The 21,522-nt window shown below is 46.6% G+C and overlaps 1 protein-coding gene across 1 annotated transcript in view; it reads right to left on the reverse strand.

Moving 5' to 3' along the window:
- Positions 1-8,780: 8,780 nt before the first annotated feature.
- GMNC (geminin coiled-coil domain containing) overlaps positions 8,781-21,522 on the reverse strand; it is a 63,976-nt gene continuing 51,234 nt past the window's right edge. The window contains exons 2-5 of the mRNA XM_070753855.1: positions 16,541-16,709; positions 13,544-13,629; positions 12,317-12,433; positions 8,781-11,297 (exon numbers count right to left, since the gene is read on the reverse strand). Coding sequence (XP_070609956.1) covers positions 10,737-11,297; positions 12,317-12,433; positions 13,544-13,629; positions 16,541-16,709 — 933 coding nt within the window. The 3' untranslated portion in view covers positions 8,781-10,736. The remainder of the gene's footprint in view (positions 11,298-12,316; positions 12,434-13,543; positions 13,630-16,540; positions 16,710-21,522) is intronic.

Consider the following 21,522-nt stretch of genomic DNA (forward strand, 5'->3'; position numbering starts at 1 on the left):
CTCCCATTTTAGAACTCCGAATTGGGGGGAGGGCAGAGGTCAGGCTCCCTCTTCCCTCTACAAGGTTTCTCCTGTCTCCCTTGGAGCCTTCTCAGCCAACATTCCCACATCCAAGGCAGGGGTGGGTCCCATTTTTTAAAAAAATTACCACTCTGTGGGTGTGGCTTATTTTGTGGGCATGGATTGATGGCCATGTGACTGGGTGAGAGTGGCTTGCCAGCCATGTGACTGGATGGGTGTGGCTTTGTGGGCATGTGACTTGGGTGTGGTGGTTTGGTGGTCATGTGATGATGTGGTGGGCGTGGCCAACTTGAGGTCACTCACATCAAGGGTTAGGGTTAGGATTGAGGTGGTCTCTCCTCACCTCAAAGGCCTCAGTGAGATACAGTTTCCCTATCTATTTACTATTACTGAACATCCAAAATATACTATTTAATCCTCTTTTTTTGTAATTTTTTATTTTTCTCCACATCAAATACATACATAACATCACATATACCTTAATATGCATATATTATCACTTAAAGAACAGTAATACAATAACCAATTTTATTTTTATTATTTAATCGGTCTCCTCACTCTCCACTCCCCTCTTTCTATCTCAGGTGGCTATCTTCCTTACACCTTCTCTCCTCTTTCCTACTATCATCTCCTCCTTCTTCCTCCTTCTCTACCTCCCCTTCTACTCTCTTCTTCCTCCTCTCTCTGCTTCTCTCCTCTGCCTACTACCATCTCTTCTCCTTCCTCCTTCTCTACCTCCTCTTCGACTCTCTTCTTTCTTTCCTTCCTACTGTCTCTTCTTCTCTCCCCTTCCTATGATCATCTCCTCCTTCCTTCTTCCTTCTCTACATCCCTTTCTACTCTCTCTCCTTTCTCTCCTTCCTCCTGTCTCTTCTTTTCTCCCCTTCCTACTCCCATCTCCTCCTTCCTTCTCCATCTCCTCTTCTACTCTCTTCTTTCTTTCTTTCTCACTCACTCACTGTCTCTTCTTCTCTCCTCTTTCCTACTACCATCTCCTCCTCCTTCCTCCTTCTCTACCTCCACTTCGACTCTCTTCTTCCTCCTCTCTCTTCTTCTCTCCTCTTTCCTACTACCATCTCCTCCTTCTTCCTCCTTCTCTACCTCCCCTTCTACTCTCTCTCCTTTCTCTCCTTCTCTCCTAGTTTATCTTACCGCTTCTAAAAACTTCCGTGAATGGATAATTCTTTTTAAAAAAAATATTTTATTTTTAAAGAGAAAAAAAGGGAAAAGAAAATACATAACAGAAGAAAAACAAAAAAAAATTAGAATTACCAAAACAAAATAAAATAACAATTGGAGAGATATTTGCTCTCTCCTTCCTTCCTTATTTTGTTTTATAAATTTACAATATAATAATATTCAAACTTGCGGATTGCCATATTTATATTTTCATGCTTCACGCATCACTGTTTTTATGCCTTTAAAGCTGTTTTTTTCCCTTGTTATGATGTTTTTGCGATAACTTTAAAATGAATAATGATAGGAAAAAATGTTTTGTTTGATATTAAGAAATATAACTACTTTAGGAGTGGATAATTCTAATTGCATTTTTAAAAAAAAGTTATTTCTCTCCCCACTGAAAACATTTATAAGGTCAGGGAGCTGCTGCCACTGGCTGTTCACAGGAATTGGAGTCCTGAAAGAGGAGGGGGCTGGTGGGGGAGTGGGCGACCCCTGTCTTGGGAGAAGAGCTGCCTTGAAAGACCCCAGATGTCCATCAAGGAAGAGAAATGTCTGTCACGCCCCATTAAGATCGCCCGAAGAAGCCGGGGGAATTTTTAATCCGGCCAGGTTAACCTGGGTTGACTCCCCTTCCCGTGTTCCACACACCGCTTTGCCAGTTGCTAAGAGAAGCCACACTCCCTCCTCGCTACACACACATACACACACACACACACACAACAGAATACCCTACACAACTAGACTCACAATCCTGGGTTTAGAAAGCTTAGAATTACGTCACCTTCAACAGGACCTAAGCAGAGCCCACAAAATCATCTGCTACAACCTCCTTCCTCTCAACGACTACTTCAGCTTCAACCACCACAACACATGAGCACACAACAGATACAAACTCTTCTTCTTCTTCTTCCTCTTCTTCTTCTTCTTCTTCTTCTTCCTCTTCTTCCTCTTCTTCTTCTTCTTCCTCTTCTTCTTCTTCTTCTTCCTCCTCTTCTTCTTCTTCTTCCTCTTCTTCTTCTTCTTCTTCTTCCTCTTCTTCTTCTTCTTCCTCTTCTTCTTCTTCTTCCTCTTCCTCCTCCTCTTCTTCTTCTTCTTCCTCTTCTTCCTCTTCTTCCCCTTCTCCTTCTCCTTCTTCTTCTTCAACATAGAAATACAGAAGATTGATGGCAGAAAAAGACCTCCTTTCTAGCATGGATGATGTTCCCTAGTTGGGTCATGAAAGTGTTGCCAGAAAGCCACCAGGCTGAGAGAGTGCCAACTAAGGGCCCCTCATTTCAACCCTGAACAACAAATACTGTGCTTCTCTTTTGTGAGAGTTTTTGGTGTCAGCACCTTGGCCAGAGGCAAACTTTGGAGAGTTGGAGGCGAAAGCTGCCCCCTGAAGCTGCTTCACCACTGAGATGCCCAACCGACAAGACGGAGTGGCTGTAGGGGGGGGGCAAAGGAAGCTGTTTTCACCCTCTCCGGGCATTGAATTATGGGTGTGGGCACACTCTTTCGACACCCAAGGGAAAAAAGCTTCGCCATCACTGGTCTATCTGTTTGTTTTCCTCTCAATGCTTTTAATGTTTATATTCAATAAACTATTTTTTTTAAAAAAAGCACAACTGCCTAAATGACCAGCTTGCTTAGCCACAAGCGTGTTGTGTTCGATTCCCGGTCTGGGGGCCCTTGGCTTCCATTCTGTCAATGATTCCGAAATCTCGGGTTTTCCAAGAAGGGAGAGGAAGGTTCCACGTCTTAGGAGGAGAAGCTTGGATGGGAGATCAAACCTGAGCTGCAGAGGTCAAGGCAGCCGGTGTCCTGGGTGGGTCCCACCTCCATCTGCATTCCTAGCAAAGGAACATCTCCCTCTGATGCCACCTGGGCCACCATTATTCATCAACCCATCGGGAGTTAATCAATAACACAAAACGGGCCCTCGGAGAAGCCAAGCACAACCGACCTGCCCAAACTCTCTTCCTTCCTCCGGGCTTTCATCTCCCGCTTTCACCCTCCACGCTTAGTCCTCCACTTAGGGAAGGAAAAACCCAAAATATACAGATAAACTGGGCAAAATCACACTCAACAGCAGCAACTGCGAGAGGGATTTGGAGTCAACAAAGCAGTGGAAGTGATGTGCCGGTGCCTGGAGGCTGTTGGGGCCTGGATGGGTGTCAACAGACTCAAACTCAACCCTGATAAGATGGAGTGGCTGTGGGTTTTGCCTCCCAAGGACAATCCCATCTGTCCGTCCATTACCCTGGGGGGAGAATCATTGACCCCTCAGAGAGGGTCCGCAACTTGGGCGTCCTCCTCGATCCACAACTCACATTAGAGAACCATCTTTCAGCTGTGGCGAGGGGGGCGTTTGCCCAGGTTCGCCTGGTGCATCAGTTGTGGCCCTATCTGTCACTGCTCAGTCACTCATGCCCTCATAACCTCGAGGCTCGACTACTGTAATGCTCTCTACATGGGGCTGCCTTTGAAAAGTGTTCAGAAACTCCAGATCGTGCAGAATGCAGCTGCGAGAGCAATCATGGGCTTCCCCAAATATGCCCATGTCACACCAACACTCCACAGTCTGCATTGGTTGCTGATCAGTTTCCAGTCACAATTCAAAGTGTTGGTTATGACCTATAAAGCCCTTCATGGCACCGGACCAGATTACCTCAGGGACCGCCTTCTTCCGCACGAATCCCAGCGGCCAGTTAGGTCCCGCAGAGTGGGTCTTCTCTGGGTCCCGTCAACTAAACAATGCTGCTTGGCGGGACCCAGGGGAAGAGCCTTCTCTGTGGTGGCCCCGGCCTTCTTGTACCAACTCCCCCCAGAGATTAGAATTGCCCCCACCCTCCTTGCCTTTCGTAAGCTACTTCAAACCCACCTCTGCCGCCAGGCATGGGAAAATTAAGACTTCTTCTCCCCCTAGGCCGTTACAATTGTATGCATGGTATGTTTGTATGTATGTTTGGTTTTATATATTAAGGGGTTTTAATTCGCTTTTAGTATTGGATTATTATTGTATATTGTTTATGATTGTTGTTAGCCACCCCAAGTTTTTGGAGAGGGGGGCATATAAACCCAATAAAACGTGAAACTTGAAACTTGGTGGACAAGCAACTGAATACGAGCCAGCAATGTGCAGCAGCAGCCAAAAAGGCCAATACAATCCTGAGTTGCATTAACAGACAAATACAATGTGGATCAAGGGAGGTACTAATACCACTCTCTAAAGCCTTAGTTGGACTACACCGAAGAGTATTGCATCCAGTTTGGGTCACCACACTACAAAACGGACATTGAAACTCTAGAGAAAGTGTAGAGGAGAGCAACCAGGATGATCAGGGGATTGGAAACTAAAACTTACAAAGAGAGGTTTACTTATTTATTTTATTTATTTATTAGATTGTATGCCGCCCCTCTCCGAAGACTCGGAGCGGCTCACAACAATAAAACAGTACAAATCCAATTGATTAAAGCAATTTAAAAACCCTTAATATAAAAAGCAATCATACATCTCATATTGCAGGAACTGAGCTTGGTCAGTGTGGTGAAGAGACCACCGATAACACAGCTACTCTCCCAAAAGACCTTGACTTTGTGTCTGAATGGTCACACATCTGGCAACTCCCCATCTCGACCAAAAACTTCTCTGTCCTACACAATGGAAAAAGGAATTGGAACACCAAGTACAAGCTGAACAGACAAGACCTTGCAGGTGACCCTCACTCCATCAAAGACCTTGGAAGACTCCTATCAAGTGACCTAAGGACCAAAGCCCCCTGCAACAGCATCGCCAAAAAGGCTGCAAGAGCTGTTAACCTGATCCTACGTAGCTTCTGCTCCGGTAATCTCACACTACTAACCAGAGCATACAAAACCTTTGCCAGACCAATCCTTGAATACTGCTCATCTGTCTGGAAACCACATTGTATTTCGGACATCAACACTCTAGAAAATGTCCAGAGATACTTTACAAGAAGAGCCCTCACTCCTCCACTCACAACAGAATCCCCTACGCAACTAGACTTACAATCCTAGGTTTAGAAAGCTTGGAACTATGTCACCTTCAACATGATCTCAGCATAGCCCATAAAATCATCTGCCACAATGTCCTTCCTTTCAATGACCACTTCAGCTTCAACCACAACAACACATGAGCACACAAGAGATACAAACTTAAAGTAAACTGCTCCAAACACGACTGCAGGAAATTCAACTTTATTAACCGAGTAGTTGATGCATGAAACTCACTACCTGACTTTGTAGTATCATCACCTAACCCCCAAAACTTGACCCTTAGACTCTTCATAGTTGACCTCTCCCGATTCCTAAGAGGTCAGTGAGGGCCGTGCATAAGTGCACCAGCCTGCCTTCCCTCCCCTGTCCTAAGGTTTCTCTTTTACTAGTGTCCTGTATATAAATATTGTTATAGCTTTGTATACCACTAATACATACTTGACAAAACAAATATATACAATAAGGACCAGGGGAGACGTGATAACAGTATTTCAATATTTGAGGGCCTGACACAGAGAGGAGGGGATCAAGCTGTTTTCCAAGGCCAGACAAGGAATAATGGATGGAAATTGATTGAGGAGAGATTCAACCTGGAAATAAGGAGGAACTTTCTGATGGTGAGAGCGGTCAACCAGTGTTGTGAGCGCTCCAACATTTGGGACTTTCAAGGGGAGATTGGATGGCCATTTGTCCAAAATGGTGTAGGGACTCCTGCTTGAGCAGGGGGTTGGACTAAATGACCTACAAGGTCCCTTTCAACTCTAGTAATCTATGTCTATGAGTATGTCCCTTGCAGTGGGTATTTGGTCAGACTTCTGCAGGCTGACCTTCTTGAGTCTTCCTCCTCCAGCAAAAGCCCAACTTCAATAAGAGTAGGCCAATTCCAAGGGGGTCTCGGGTGGGAATTAAAAAGTTCTAAGGTGACTTGGAAGCCTTGAACCAAAGTCTCCATCCTTGGCCACTTTAAGACCTGTGGACTTCAGCTGCCAGAATTCCCCAACCAGCAAGGTTGTTTTTTAATGTACTATTAATTGGATTGTTATTACTCTTCTTCTGTTTTTTGTACATGCTGTGAGCCGCTCCGAGTCCTTGGAGAGGGGCGGCATACAAATCCAATTAAAAAACAAGTAGGATGCTTGGCTGCATAGCTAGAGGTATCACAGGCAGGAAGAGGGAGGTTGTGATCCAGCTGTATAGAGCGCTGGTGAAACCCCATTTGGAATAATACTGGGTCCAGTTCTGGAGACCTCACCTACAAAAAGATATTGACAAAATTGAAGAGGTCCAAAGACGGGCTACAAGAATGGTGGCATCAAACGTATCAGGAAAGACTTCATGAACTCCATCTGTAGAGTCTGGAGGACAGAAGGGAAAGTGGGGACATGATCGAAACATTTAAATATGTTAAAGGGTTAAATAAGGTTCAGGAGGGAAGTGTTTTTAATAGGAAAGTGAACCCAAGGACAAGGGGACACAATCTGAGGTGAGTTGGGGGAAAGATCAGAAGCAACGTGAGAAAATATTATTTGACTGAAAGAGTAGTAGATCCTTGGAACAAATTCCCAGCAGACGTGGTTGGTAAATCCACAGGAACTGAATGTAAACATGCCTGGGATAAACTTAGATCCATCCTAGGATAAAATACAGGAAATAGTATAAGGGCAGACGAGATGGACCAGGTGTCTTTTTCTGCCGTCAATCTTCTATGTTTCTAAATCTAAATCTACAAATATTCTAGATATCTGTATAATACAAACACTTATTAATATTTAATGCCTCATGTTATTAAAAACTAATAAAATAATAATGTTTATAAATACAGTAATATTAATGTCTACGGAGCTTCTCCCTCATCCAGGTCCCGACTGTTCCAAGGGTGTTGTTTTCAAGAGGCAAGTGGGCTTTCTGGTTTTTCTTGGAAGGCATTTTGCTTCTTATCCAAGAAGGTTCCTCAGTTCTGACAGTTCCGTTCCATCTGTTTTTGCACTCGGGAGGGTTCAGGGGAGATTCCTGGAGCCCCAGAGTGTTAAAAAACAGCACAATGGACAAAGAAGAAGTGAGTTTTTGCAAACCTATGGTTTGCCTATTCAGTTTTTTTTACCCCTACCAGGCTTCAGAAAGTCCTGTGTGCATGCGGGGGACACACACACACACACACACATACACACACACACACATTGCATGCGAACCCCAAAAGGTTTCGCCATTGCGGCCTCCAGGGGTGGAGCACTCACAACCTCTGAAGGCACGTTGTTCCATCGGTGAATTGTTCCTGAATTCATTCGGCTTGAATAAGAGAATAGGGGAGTTGGAAGGGACCTTGGAGGCCTTCTAGCCCACCCCCCTTCTCAAGCAGGAGATGCCAATACCATGTCAGACACTTGGCCCAGTCTCCTCCACCCCACAACTGCTGAAGGGAAGCTGTTCCGCTGATGCCTTGTTCTCCCTGTCAGGAATTCTCCCTTTGTATTTGTTGGTCTCTCTCTTTCTCTCTCTCTCTCTCTCCCTTTCTCTCCCTCTTTGTTTTTCTCTCTCTGTCTATCTCTCTCTTTCTCTCTCTTTCTTTCTCTTTGTTTCTTTCTTTTTCTCTTTCTTTCTCTCTCCCTCTCTCCATTTCTCTCCCTTTCTTTCTCTTTCTCTCTCTCCCTTTTTCTTTCTCTCTTTCTCTCGCCTTTCTTTCTCTCACTCTATCTCCCTTTCTCTTTCTCTACTTTTCTCTCTCACTTTCTCCCCTTTTTCTCTTTCTCTCCCTCTTTCTTTCTCTCCCTTTTCTCTCTCTTTCTCTTTCTCTCACACTCCCTCTTTCTCTCACTTTCTCCCTTTTGCTTTTTTCTTTCTCTTTCTTTCTCTCCCTTTCTCTCTCTTTCTCTCCCTCTCTCTTTCTGTTAATCTCTTTCTTTCTCTCTCTCTTTCTTTCCCTCTTTCTCTTTCTCTCTCTTTCTCTTTTATTTTATTTATTTATTTTATTTGTCATACAAATATAGTATAGTATTGTAGTATGTTTAACATAATATAAGTATAAAGTAGAGATAGAAAAGATAAAAAAGACATTAGGACAGGAACGGTAGGCACAAAGGGGCACTTATGCACACCCCTTCTCTCCCCCCCCCCATTTGTGCATGTGTGTGTGTGAGTTGTGTACAACACAAAGCCTGAAAGTCTTATACCTGGAGAACTTCAGGCTCTGCCAGCAAAAAGGAATCTTGATGACACCACTTTGATCATTCCACGAGTCCGTTAGCTGGGCTCAGACTGCACTAATTTAATAGCCATTAATTAATAGGCACCCCAGGACCCAGGACGGCTTCCAATTCCAAAGTCGAAAGCGCTTGTTTATCCACCTGGGAATTAGCCAGTGTGGACCCCCCCCCAAGCCCTCCTTCCTTTTGAGGCCGTTAGCCCAGAAAAGCCCAGTTTGAAGCAAGGTGAAAACCAAGAAATCCCCAAGAGACAGCGAAAGAGAGCAAGGCACAACACCGTACATCTGTCCATGCGCCCCTAAACCCTCCTGTTCCCATTGGTGGGTGCTTCTGCCCTCCACGGTTTTTGAAACAAGTCCAGAAAATGATTATCGGACCTGGGAGGTTAATATTTTGCTTTATTGCTTGAAGAGCTACTGGAAACATCCCTCTTATTTCTCTCTCTCTGTCTGTGATCTTAATTTCAGACAAACATCAGGCCGAGATCCAAAGGGCTAATTATTTTGAGGGTCATAATAATGGCTGTAATAAACCATGGGTCCATCACCGACTGCCACCTCCCAGTTTCTTTCGAATAAAACCATTTGAAGCCTAGAAAACATCTAGGAAGAGATTGACAAATCTAGTTGCATCAACTCGATGGAGTGTAAAAAGAGCACCAAGTAGGTCACACTGGGGAAAAATCTCCAAAAACCTGGTCTCCAGAGAGCTTCGAAGTTCTACATCTTCTGAATTCTCCCCATATTGATCTCAGACCATCATCTACATCTCTAATATTTCCAAAGTTCTAGATCTGAATTATCTCCGTCCTGACATCCCATCAACTACATCTCTCCTAACATTTCCAAAGTTCTACATCAGAGGTCCTCAAACTTGGCAACTTTTAAGACTTGTGGACTTCAACTCCCAGAATTCTCCTGGCAGCTGTTTCCGTTTCCTTTCCTCTTACCACCTAAAGCGGAGAGATCGCAGAGGAATGGATTACAAGAGAGTCAGCTATGCCAGCTGGAGAATTCTGGGAGTTGAAGTCCACCAGTCTTAAAAGTTGCCAAGTTTGAAGACCCCTGGGTTAGGGTAACTTTAAGACCTGTGGACTTCAACTCTCAGAATTCTCCAGCCAGCCTTGCTTGCTCTCTTATCCCTTCCTCTGCAATCTCTCCACTTGAGGTGGTAAGAGAAAAAGGAATGGACAGGGATGGCTGGATAATTCTGGGAGTTGAAGTCCACCAGTCTTAAAGTTGCCAAGTTTGGGGACCTCTGTTTTAGATCTTCTGAATTCTCCCCTTCTTGATCTTAGTCCATCAGCTATGTTTTTTCCTAACTTTTCCAAAATATTTGGCAGATGGGACTCAGAGAATGCACTCCACTTAGGGCACAGCAAAAAATATATATTTAAAAAGGCAGAAGCAGCACAGCTGGCCTCTTGAGAGCCACCACGAGATGCTTCACAAGAAGGTGTCCTTCATCAGAGCTAACAGGCAAGTCTTTGAACCTTTGCAGAGGTCTTCTTCAGACATTTGTGGGTGGGCATCTCTCCCATGTTCTGGTACAAACCCAACAATAGCAGCGGTACCAGAGAGCTGGCATCTCTTTAGTTAGAATAGTGGAGTTTTGGAAGGTTGGTGTTGAGAAAGTGAAGATGTCTCCAAGTCCCTACAAGATGGACAATCACTGGTGCGCTCCATCCAAGAGATGCCTTCTAGGGCAGTTGACCAGTCCTCCAAGGAAGTTCCTTCTTCTAGAACTCAACTGGTAATAACCATCTTTACTTGGGGTTCTTTACAGAGCAGAAGACCCAAGGAATTTAGGAGGCATCATCTCAGCAGCTTCTCTTCGTCACATCTGGAGGTACTCTCCGCTCATAGCCCACTCTTCATCCCTAGCATATTGTGTAGGCCAGGGGTAGGTGAAGTTGGCTCTTCTATGACATGTGGACTTCAACTCCCAAATTCTTGACCCAATCAAGCTAGCTCAGGGATTCTGGGTGTTGAATTAGACATGTCATTAGAAGAGCCAACTGTGCCTACCCCTGGTGTAGGCCAACCTTCCTATGGCTGTGTATGAATGTTGACAACCTAATCATGACAATCATGACAGTTAACAATCCTTCTGTTCTCGATGCAGTGCAACATGGGCTGGGTGAGCTATTAGAAGGAAACAACTCTGTAAACACATCCTTCACTGGCAGTAGAACAGGGTTGGGTGGTTCCAACCATCGCATGTAAGGGACCTTGGAGGTCTTCTAGTCCAACCCCACCAGCTAAAGCAGAAGAACCTTACAACACGGTGGACAAATGGGGGTCCAGTGGCCATCTGGGCTGGTGGGGGAAGGGCTCATTCGGACTGGGTGGGCACCCAGGTCAGCTTCCACCCTCCGTCTTCATCCCGGCGCACGAAGGCCTGTCCCTGGCGGAAGGTGTGGGTCTTCACGTTGCAGTGGGGGCTCAGAGACGTGGTGAAGGCCACCTCCATCTTGGCCGGCGAGGGGCAGTCGGAGAGGCAAGGCAGGGAGCAGGGCGAGGGGAAGGGGCTGGCAGTGCTGTCCATCGGGGAGGGCAGGCAGACGCTCCCACCAGGCTGACCCTCCCTGGTGTCGGAGGCCCCAAAGGGACCCCAAGGGGAAGACCCCAAAGGAGGAAAAGGGTCCAGGGTCGAGGCACTGTAGTTAGCTGACTCCTCGTCCACCGTGTCCACATCCTTGAGCCCCAAGGTCTGCAGGACCCAGGAGTCCACGGGAGGCGCCGGCTGCTCTTCGCAGGCAGAGAAAGCGCCCAAGAGGTTCCGCCGGGCCTTTAGCGGGTGGTGGCGCCCCTCCAGGGCCACGCGGCTCTCGATCTTCCGGTGTCTTTTGCCGACCTTGGAGGCCCCATCGACGCCCTGAAGGAGAAGCAGCTTCTGTTCCGGAAGGAGAAAAAGAAAGAGGAGGAGGTGGGTGAGCCAGGCAGCAGCAGACTATTGGATTCAGATTTTTAAAAATTTAAGGGGTGGATTGACTTATTTATATCCTGTCTTTATTATTTTTTACAAATAAGCCACCTGTCTTTTGTGCCTAAGGTGGGACTAAAACTCTGTTAGTACTATATACATAACTAGTTGGGTTTGACAACATATAAAATAAAACCAACAATGTATGCTTACATGTATTAGAACACTATTGCTTTAAGAGCTAGTGTTACGGACGGCCACAAGAGGGAGCCAGAAGTGCAATTCTCTCTCTCTCTCATCTACTCTCTTCCATTTCTGTTTTGTCTTTGTGACTCTGCTGTAGTAAGAACTGTGTGTTCAAATGATGGTTTATGAAGGGGTTTTAAAGTGTTTTTAACGCTTCATGTTCTGATGCCTATTATGTTCAGGTTGGTACAATGCTCAGTTTAAGATGCTTTTCATGTTTTTTGTCTGCTAGTCACTCAGTGTCCTTCGGGAGTTGGGTGGCATATAAATACAAGAAAGAAAGAAAGAAAGAAAGAAAGAAAGAAAGAAAGAAAGAAAGAAAGAAAGAAAGAAAGAAAGAAGGAAGGAAGGAGAGAGAGAAAGAAAGAAAGGGAAAGAGAGAGAAAGAAAGGAGGGAAGGAGAGAGGGAGGGGAGGGTAGAGTAGGGGAAGGGAGGAAGAAAAGAAAGGGAAGGAGGGAATGAAGGAAGGAAAGAAAGAAAGAGAGAAAGAAAGAAAAAGAAAAAAGAAAGAAAAAGAAAGAAGGAAAGAAAAAGAGAGAGAGAGAGAAGGGAAACCCAGGAGGCAGACTTTTGGAGCACGGTGAAAAACTCTTTCTTCAATTGCCATTTTTATTCTTTGGGGAACCCCCCAGGCGCCCCACAGGACTATCCAGACATCAGTTAAATGGAGCTGTTGGGAGGTGTCTTTGCACCAAGAAGTCTGGAGTTAAGTCTGGTTGCTCACACATTAGAGGACAGATACCTTGGTCTTCTCCTCCAGCCGCTTGACCAGAGACGAGTTGAGGAAGCATCTAAGGTGTTGGTTCTCCTCCTGTAGCCGAGCCAGCTCCACTTCCTTCTGGTCCAAGATGTCCCGCAGCTGCCAAAGAAGAGAGATGGGGAATGGAGGTTGGGCTCCACCTGGAACTAAGGAGGAAACTTCCTGACAGTGAGAACAATGAATCCGTGGGACAGAAGTTGCCCTTGTGGAGTTGTGGAGCTTCATCAAGACAAGAGTGGACAACTCTTTCTCCAGGATTGCATGAGGACTCCTGCCTTGGGGGTTGGACTACAGGACCTCCAGGGTCCCTCTTCTCAGCTGACCCCCTGCCTGTGACTTGTGAAGGGTTCGGTATTTGATCTTCAAGAACGTCTTCTCCTGCCTCTGACAGTGTAGAGCAGCGTCTCTCCCAACCTAGGTGACTTTGAGATGGGTGGGCTTCAATCTACCAGGAGTCCCCTAGTGTTCTGTTTAAAATTCTATTTAATTTAAAATTTAATTTAAAAAATAATTTATTTTTTTAATAATTTAATTTAATTTTCTAAATTAAATGGCTGGGGAATTCTGGGACTTGAAGTCCAACCACCTTTAAAGTTGTTCAGGTTAAGAAATACTAGACTAGATCAGGGGTCTCCAACCGTGGCCACTTTAAGACTTGTGACCTCCCAGAATTCCTCAACCAGCCATGAATGATAGAGTAGGAAGAGGCCAGAAGGGTTGGAGACTCCTGATTTAGATGACCCTTCTGGCCTCTTCCAACTCTATCTTTCATGGCTGGCTGATGACTTCTGGGAGTTGAGGTCCACAAATCTTAAAGTTGCCAAGGTAGGAGACGCCTGACTTAGATGACCCTTCCAGCAACTTTAATATTTGTGGACTTCAGCTCCCAGAATTCCTGAACCAGCCATGAAAGATAGAGTTGGAAAAGGCCAGAAGGCTTGGAGACTCCTGACTTAGATGACCCTTCTGATCTTTTCCAACTCTATCGTTCATGGGTGGCAGGGGGATTCTGGGAGTTGAGGTTTCCGAACGAGGCCCAGAAGCCCATGGACAGCCCCATGCAGCTGCTTCGAGAGAGGTGACATTGGGCACAAATCTAGGCTCGCACAGAACTATCTCTTGAACCGATTGAAGCTTCCAGGCAGTCTTCAAGGGCAGCCCCACGTGGGAACGCACTGCAGTAGTCCGGATGGGGACGTTGCTGGTTACCTGTTGGTTTCTGAAGAGTTGGGTTGACAGCTGGTCTCCAGAGGGGGCGCCATCTTGAAGGATGTTGCCCGGGAAGTAGAACTGATCTGACAAGGGAAGATATGGAAGAGGTCAGACGTCCCCAGCTGGCTTCACATTGCCATGGGGCGGGGGCTGAGCCAGGGAAAAGGGGGTGCAGGGTCTCCGGCCCCCTCCCTTCCTGTGTCAAGGCCCTCCCCTGTGCCGGGGGGGGATTCTGGGAATTAAAGCCCAACTTCTCCAAGGGGCTGAGGTCAAAAAAATGTGCGAAACTAAGAGAGGAATTGTGAAAGTGAGTGAGAGAGAGAGGCAGAGAGAGAGAGAGAGAGAGAGAGTCAGAGATACAGAAAGACAAACAGAAAGAGGCAGAGAGACAAAGACAGACAGAAAGATAGGCACAGAGCGAGAATGAAAGAGAGACAAAGAAAGAGAGATAGACAGAGAGACAGAATGAGAGAGAGTGAGAGAGAAACAGACACACACAGAGAGAAAGAGAGAGAGAGAATGCTGGCTGGGGAATTCTGGGAGTTGAAGTCCAAATATCTCCAAGGGGCCAAGGTTGGGAAGCCCTGCTGTAGACAGTCCAGAAGTGAGTGTCTCTCTTATTCTCACTAACGTTTGTTGATTTGTTTAAAACTTCTTGTTAACTTCAAATCAACTTCAATCAAGCACTTTGGGGAAGCTCGATCTCCTGGAGGCCATTGTGGTCTCAACTCAAGCACCTGCATTGCAGGGGCCACAACAGACAGGGACCTGCTGCAATCCCACCCTTCCAAGCACCTCCCCCCCATTTCAACTCCTGACACCCCCCCAGGCCAGGTGTGGCTTTTGCGCCTCCTCCTCCCAGAGGCTGGTGGAATCGTCTTACAGAAGAGCTACAGGAGCCCATCTGAGTCATCAAGGCTCCCGGCATTCAACGGAGGGGCAGAACAATGGCCAGAAGGAACCACCACACACACACGTACGCACACATGGTCATGAAGGTGTTGCCCTTGCCATGCCAACACCCACCCACCCCCGCTCAGATGGGGGCACTGGGCCCTCTTCCAAATCTCTGGGGAGGGGGCCTCCCTCCCTTGCCTTAGGGGAGGTCTTCCCCTGCTGCACAGCAACTTCCTTCCTTCCTTTTTCTTTCTTTCTTTCCCTCTCTTTCCTTCCTTCCTTTCTTCTTTCTTTCCCTCTCTTTCCCTCTTTCCTTCCTTCCTTTTTCTTTCTTTCTTTCCCTCTCTTTCCTTCCTTCCTTCTTTCTTTCCCTCTCTTTCCCTCTTTCCTTCCTTCTTTCCTTCCTTCCTTTTTCTTTCTTTCTTTCCCTCTCTTTCCTTCTTTCTTTTTTCTCTTTATTCTTTCTTTCTTTTTCTTCATTATTTTCTTTCTTTTTCTTTCTTCTTTCTTTCTCTTTCTTTATTTCCTCATTATTCTTTCCTTTTCCTTTTTCTCTTCCTTCTTTTTCGTCCTCCTCCTATCCTTCTTACTCTGCTGTATCCCTCTTTCCTTCCTTTCTTCATTACTTCCTTTTATTTATTTATTTCCTTCTCTTTCTTTCTTTCTCTCTTTCTTTCTTTCTCTTCCCAGCCTTCTTGCTTCCCTGCATCCTTCCTTCCTTCCTTCCTTTTTTTCACCACTCATTCATTTCCTCCCCATCTGCCTAAATCCTTCTCTCTTTTTAATTGACAGGTCTTGCAAGAAGCTTCCTGGGTGTGCTATCTGCCTTCACCCCCCTCAGGCCCCCATTTCCTGCAGGGGGGGCAGCCTTGGGGGCATTTGCACACACACACCGACACCCCTTGTTCCTCCTCTTGGCCTCCTCCCTTCTCAGCTTGAGGGGCCCATTTCCTTGAGGCTTGGCTTCTGCACCCTGACCCTCCTGGGACCCCTCCTCCACTGGCCTCCCTGCAAATCCATGGGGCTTGATGTAGGGGAAAAATAGTTCACACTTATTCATTAACAGCCGAGTCTACGGAGAGGGGCGGCATACAAATCTAATAAATAATAAATGATAAAAATAAAAATAAAAATTAATAATAATAATAATAATAATAATATATGACTGTCACATTGTCCCTGGGTTCCCCCTGCTCATCCCCAGCAAAGTCAGTGGGGGAAGCCGGGTTCGCTTAACAAATGGCAGGGTTCCACTTAAAAGCGGTGGCAAGGATGGGGGGGGTAAGAGGGGGGCAAAACCCACTGTAACCATTGTCCTGCTGAACAACAGGAATTTCTGGCCTCCATTGCAGATGTAAGTCTAGGACAGCAGTGCCTGGACTTCAACTCCCAGCATTCCCCAGGGCTGAACCTGCCAGGGATTCCTCGGGACTCCCCCCCCCCACCCGCTGAAGGGGTCTCTGATCCCATTGTATGGCCAGGGGCCTCCTGAAGCTTCTCCTGCCCAGATTGGGGGGGAGCAGTTAGCTCCTTTTCTCTTTCCCCCATTTATCTCCTTCCCTCCCTCCCTCTTTCTCTTCTTCCCCAATTGTCTCACCCTCCTTCTCTCTTCTGTCCTCTCTCTCCTCTTCTCCTTATCTCTGTCTCTCACTCTCCCTTTTTCTCTCCTCCCTCTCTCCCTTTCACTCTCTCTCTCTCTCTCCCTCCCTCTCTTCCTTTCTCTCTCCCCTCCTCTCTCTTCTCTCTTCCCTCTCTCTCCCTCCCTTCTCTTTTTCTCTCCCTCCCTCTCTTTCTTTCTCCCACTCTCTTCCTTTCTTTCTCTCTTCCCCTCTCTCCCCTCCTCTCTTTCTCTCCCTTCTATTTTCTCTCTCCTTCTTTCTTTCTCTCCCTCCTTTTCGCTCTCCCTTTCTCTTTTTTTCTCCCTCCCTCCCTCCTTCTTTCTCCCTTTCTCTCGCTCTTGCTCTCTCTCCCTCTCGCTCCCCCCTTCCCATCCATGAGCCTCCCGCCTGCTTCCTCCCCGGGCAGAAGCGCCCCTGCGCGGCCATCCAACGCACCCGCGCCGCCTCCCTCGCCTGTTGGACGCCAGCCGAGCCTTACCTGCGTTGGCCGCGGCGGCCGCATCTTCGGGGCGAGCGGCGGCGGCCCAGAGCGCCTCCAGCCACGTCTCCGGGGCGGCCTCGGCCGTCGGGGGGCTCCAGGGGAGGCGGGGGAGGGCCGGGACCCCCTCCAGGGCCGTCGGGGGCTCCTGGCAGGCTCCGGCGCTGCTCTGGCCGGGCGAGAGAGAGAGAGAGAAGCGGGGGGGGGGGGGTGGCGCGCATGAGCGTCAATGGAAGAGTGGGGGGGGGGCAGCCGCGTAGGGCAGGCGGGACGGTGGGCGCGATCCGGCCGCTAAGCCGACCTCCCTGCAGCCGCCGCGCCGGGCTGACCCGCGGCCAGACGGGGGGAGCTTGGGGGCCAGGGGCCCTCCGCCCCCCCCCCCGCCCCGCCCCGCCCTAAGAGCAAAGGGGGTTGGACTAGATGGCCTCCAAGGTCCCTTCCAATCACCAGTAAAGTCAAATGCGACCGAGGCAGCGCCGGGGTTCGAGGTGGGCGAAGGTGCCAGGGGAGGGCATGAAAAAAAGACACCCCCTCCCCGAATCCTCCTCTTCCTCGTCGGGCGGGCCCCCCACTTACCATCGGAGCGGATCCAGCCCCCTCCCTTCGCCCGGCCGCGCTCCGTCCAGGCTGCTTTGCAAGCGGCGGCGGCGGCGGCCCTCGACGGCGCGGGAGGCGAGGAGGAGGAGGAGGAGGAGGAGGAAGGCGGGCGAGAGGAGGCGCCCAGGTTGCTGCGCCCGCCGCCCGCCCGCCCGCCTCGGTGCCAGCCTGTCAAAGCGTTGACGGGGAGGGGAGGTGGGCACGGGAGGCGAGGGTGGGCGGAGGAGCCGTCTCGAGCTCCGTTGGTGCCAACCCGGCCCTCCCCACTTCAGAGAGAGGGGGGGAGAAACAGAGAGAGAGAGAAAGGGATAGAAAGAGAGGGAGGGGGAGAGAAAGGGATAGAAAGAGAGAGAGAGATAAAAAGAGAAAGAGAGAGGGAGAGAAAGAGATAGAAAGAGACAAAGAAAGAGGGGGAGAAAGAGAGAAAAAAGAGAGAAAGGGAGATAAAAAGAGAAAGAGAAAAAAGAGAGAAAGAGAGATAAAAAGAGGAAGAGAAAGAGAGGGAGGGAGAGAAAGAGAGAAAGAGAAAGAAAGAAGGGGAGAGAGAGAGAGAGAGAAAGAAAGTGAAAGAGAGAGGGAGGGAGAGAAAGAGATATAAAGAGAGAGAGAAAGGGAGACAAAAAGAGAAAGAGAGAGAAAAAAAGAGAGAGAAAAGCAGGGGGGGGCACACCTATTTTGCCAGCCCTTGGATGGGCCATAGGGGTCCGGTGTGTGTGGAGGGAGGGGTCCCCAGCTTCTGTTCTGCAGAGGGGAAGCCAAAGCCCCCGCATGGGTGATGCAGAGTGCCAGTGTTTGGGCAAGGTGGGGGGTGGGGGTCTTCCTTAACGCCCATTTCTTTGGCGGGGCTAAGAGGCCTGCCTAGCAGGGCTGGTGTGTTGCTGAAGGTCTTGTCGAGGGAGACCACTGGAGCCCCCCCCCCTGCTCCCATCCCCAGGGAATGGGGTTCTGGCATCTGCTCCCATCCCCAGGGAAGGGGGTTCTGGCATCACTGCCATTGGCTTGGAAAAAAGCCCCTGGCCTCTTCAGGGGTGGAGGGGTCCATAGTGCAGGGCTGGACAATGGCTGAAGACCAGTTGAGTGCAGCTCTCAGAATTCCTCAGCCAGGAATATGGAGAAGACAGTTTGAAAATTTAAAAGGGAAGGAAGGAAGGAAGGAAGGAAGGAAGGAAGGGGATGGGGAGGGAGGGAGGAAAGAAAGAAGGAAAAGAAAAACAAAAAGAAGAGAAAAGAAAGAAAGAAAAAGGGAAGGAAGGAAGGAAGAAGGGAGGGAGGGAGGAAAAGAAAAAGAAAAGAAAAAGGGAAAGAAAAGGGGAAAGAAAGAGGGAGGGATGGAGAGAGGGAGGGAGGAAATGGGAATGGAGGGAGAGCAGGAAGGAAAGAAGAACGGAAGGAATTCCTTGCTGGTCCAAGAATCCTGGGAGTTTAAGTCCACAGGTCAGGTAGGGGCCCTTGTGGCCCATCGCTGCCAATATTGTGGCTCTGCAGTAGCAACCCCACCAGCCTCCAACCTGCAGGCTTGCCAGTGCACGAGTCCTGGCCTGGGGCTGGCGGTGGCTCCCTTTTGCTGGCGGGGTTGTCAGAAGGGCCTGCACACCCAGCGCTGCCTTCAGCTGGTGGCGGAATCCTTTGGGCTCCGCATGTCAAAAGTTCAGAAAATGCTTAATTTGATTCTCCTGCCCTGTGTGCGTATGTCACACACAAATACACACATTTATATATTAATTAAATTAAATTAATTCAACTTCTACGCTGCTCAATCCCGTAGGACTCAGGTCGACTTACAACAATAAAAAAGAATAAAATTGTACAATAATTAAAAAAAGGAGTCAAACATCAACAGTAGATTAAAACCCCATTATAACCCTAATGGACCCATTATAAAACCCCAAAAACTCAATCTAGCAAACATACACACCAGCCAAGCATAATTTGGGCACGTTTTTTGTGTATTTGTTTTGTTTATATCTATCTACATATCTAGCTATTGATTTATTGATTTATAATCTTTATTAATTATATACATTTTAAAAAGGTTACATAAATTACAATTGATAGTAAGCACAAAATAAGAAAAACAAACGAACAGACAATACATGACAGACATCTATAGTGCATTACAATATATGTCATGATAAGATTTAACTACTGTATTTAACAAAGTATATAAATATTAATATATTTTATAATATGCTTAAGTATACTGTGGTGAGCGAGCATCATAAGATTATCTCCTACTTGAAATATTTATAAAGCTTCTATGATTTATGTCTCTGGTTACATTTAAAAGTTGTCAACCATGTTTTGATGCTTATTAATAGCGACATAATAGCGGGGATTCTATAATGAATTTGCATAGGTCCTGATTTTCTCTATATTATCATATTCATCTAGCATAATTTTTTGTTAGTTGGTTGGTTGGTTGGTTGGATTTCTATGCCCTTCTCTGCAGATTCAGGGCGGTTTACAAAAATAAGAATAAAATACAGTACAAATTATAGCAAGACAGACCCAAACCTAAAACTAATATTAAAACCCCAAAGATATAAAAACCAGGCATTCACATTCATTCTAACTACAATCGTGCAATCATATCCTTCACCTAAGAGTAACATTTATTAAAACATTTTTTTAAAAAATACACTCCATTTGTAAGTGTTGCACAAAGAAACAACCCGTATGGTCAAAAAATGAAATAACAAAGCAAACAGATTCATTATGAAAGCGCCCTGGTTATTAAAAAGTGGTTTCGTGCAGCCCATTAATCAAACAAGAGGAAAACTGTAATTATGCACAAACATAATTGCTCCAAGAGTGAACATACAATAAGAGAAAGAATATGCACACACCGAGGATTAGGCTTAAAATAGTGCACTAAAGTTTACCCAACTTATTTTCTAAGTCTTCGTTATTATTTGAAATGGTGCAATATTTTACCAAATGAACTTTCTGCCCCCGCACCAGGTATGTCCCAGAGGGGAAAAGTGGCTTGAGTGAGGCCTTAGCTTGTAAAATTTGGAGAATGTTGTTGTGAGGCTTTGCTGTCTCTGAAAGATGGAAGGAGGGAGGAAGAGGAGGGGGAGGAGGAGCTCTCTGAAATTGGCGGTTTTCTTGCAAATGTTTCATGACCTAACTAGCGAACTTTATCGTGCAACAAGGGAGCGATATCACATTGTATATAAACCTTACTCCATTCTGATGTTGCATCATTGGGTCATGAAATATTTGCAAGGCATACAAATCTAATAAATAATAATAATAATAAACAAATCGACATATTAGGGAGTTATAGGCTGTGCATTTTTGCTTTTTCACTTTATGTCATGTATCATTGAAATAGAATAGAATAGAACAGAATTCTTTATTGGCCAAGTGTGATTGGACATAGAAGGAAATTGTCTTTGGTGAAGATGCTCTCAGTGCACATGAAATGAAATATACATTTGTCAAGAATCAGGAGGTACAACAATGAACGAATCCCAGCGGCCAGTTAGGTCCCACAGAGTGGGTCTTCTCCGGGTCCCGTCAACGAAACAATGCCACTTGGCGGGACCCAGGAGAAGAGCCTTCTCTGTGGCGGCCCCGGCCCTCTGGAACCAACTCCCCCCAGAGATTAGAACTGCCCCTACCCTCCTTGCCTTTCGTAAGCTACTCAAAACCCACCTCTGCCGCCAGGCATGGGGGAATTAAGACTTCTTCTCCCCCTAGGCTGATACAACTGTACGTATGGTATGTTTGTACGTATGCTGGTTTTACAGTAGTCCCTCACCTATCGCTGGTGTTACGTTCCAGACCTGGCCGCGATATGTGAAATCCGCGATGGGGAATTTATCGACTGATAGTACTTATTTAAGTATTTATATTGTAATTGTTTGGTAAGTTTTCATTGTTTTAAGTGTTTATAAACCCTTCACACACAGTATTTATTTTAGATACAGTATTTAAATACAGTATTTACAATTTTAGATTTATTTTTTTTTGAAAAACCTGCCGATCGACTTCCTCAGAAACCCGCAATGAAGTGAAGCCGCAGTAGGTGAAGCGCGGTATAGCGAGGGACTACTGTATACATTAAGGGGTTTTAAGTTAGTTTTTAGTATTGGATTTTTACTGTATATTGTTCATGTATATTGTTCATGACTGTTGTTAGCCGCCCCGAGTTTTCGGAGAGGGGCGGCATATAAATCCAATAAATTGAATTGAATTGAATTGATTGTCACAGGGGGTCAAATAAGCAATGAGGAAAAAGTCAATATTAATAAAAATCTTAAGGATACAAGTAACAGGTTACAGTCATATGTGGGAGGAGATGGGTGATAGGAATGATGGGAAAAAACTAGAAGTAATAGTAGTGCAGACTTAGTAAATAGTTTGACTGTGTTGAGGGA

Source organism: Erythrolamprus reginae, chromosome 5, assembly GCF_031021105.1.
Source record: "Erythrolamprus reginae isolate rEryReg1 chromosome 5, rEryReg1.hap1, whole genome shotgun sequence".
NCBI lineage: Eukaryota > Metazoa > Chordata > Lepidosauria > Squamata > Dipsadidae > Erythrolamprus > Erythrolamprus reginae.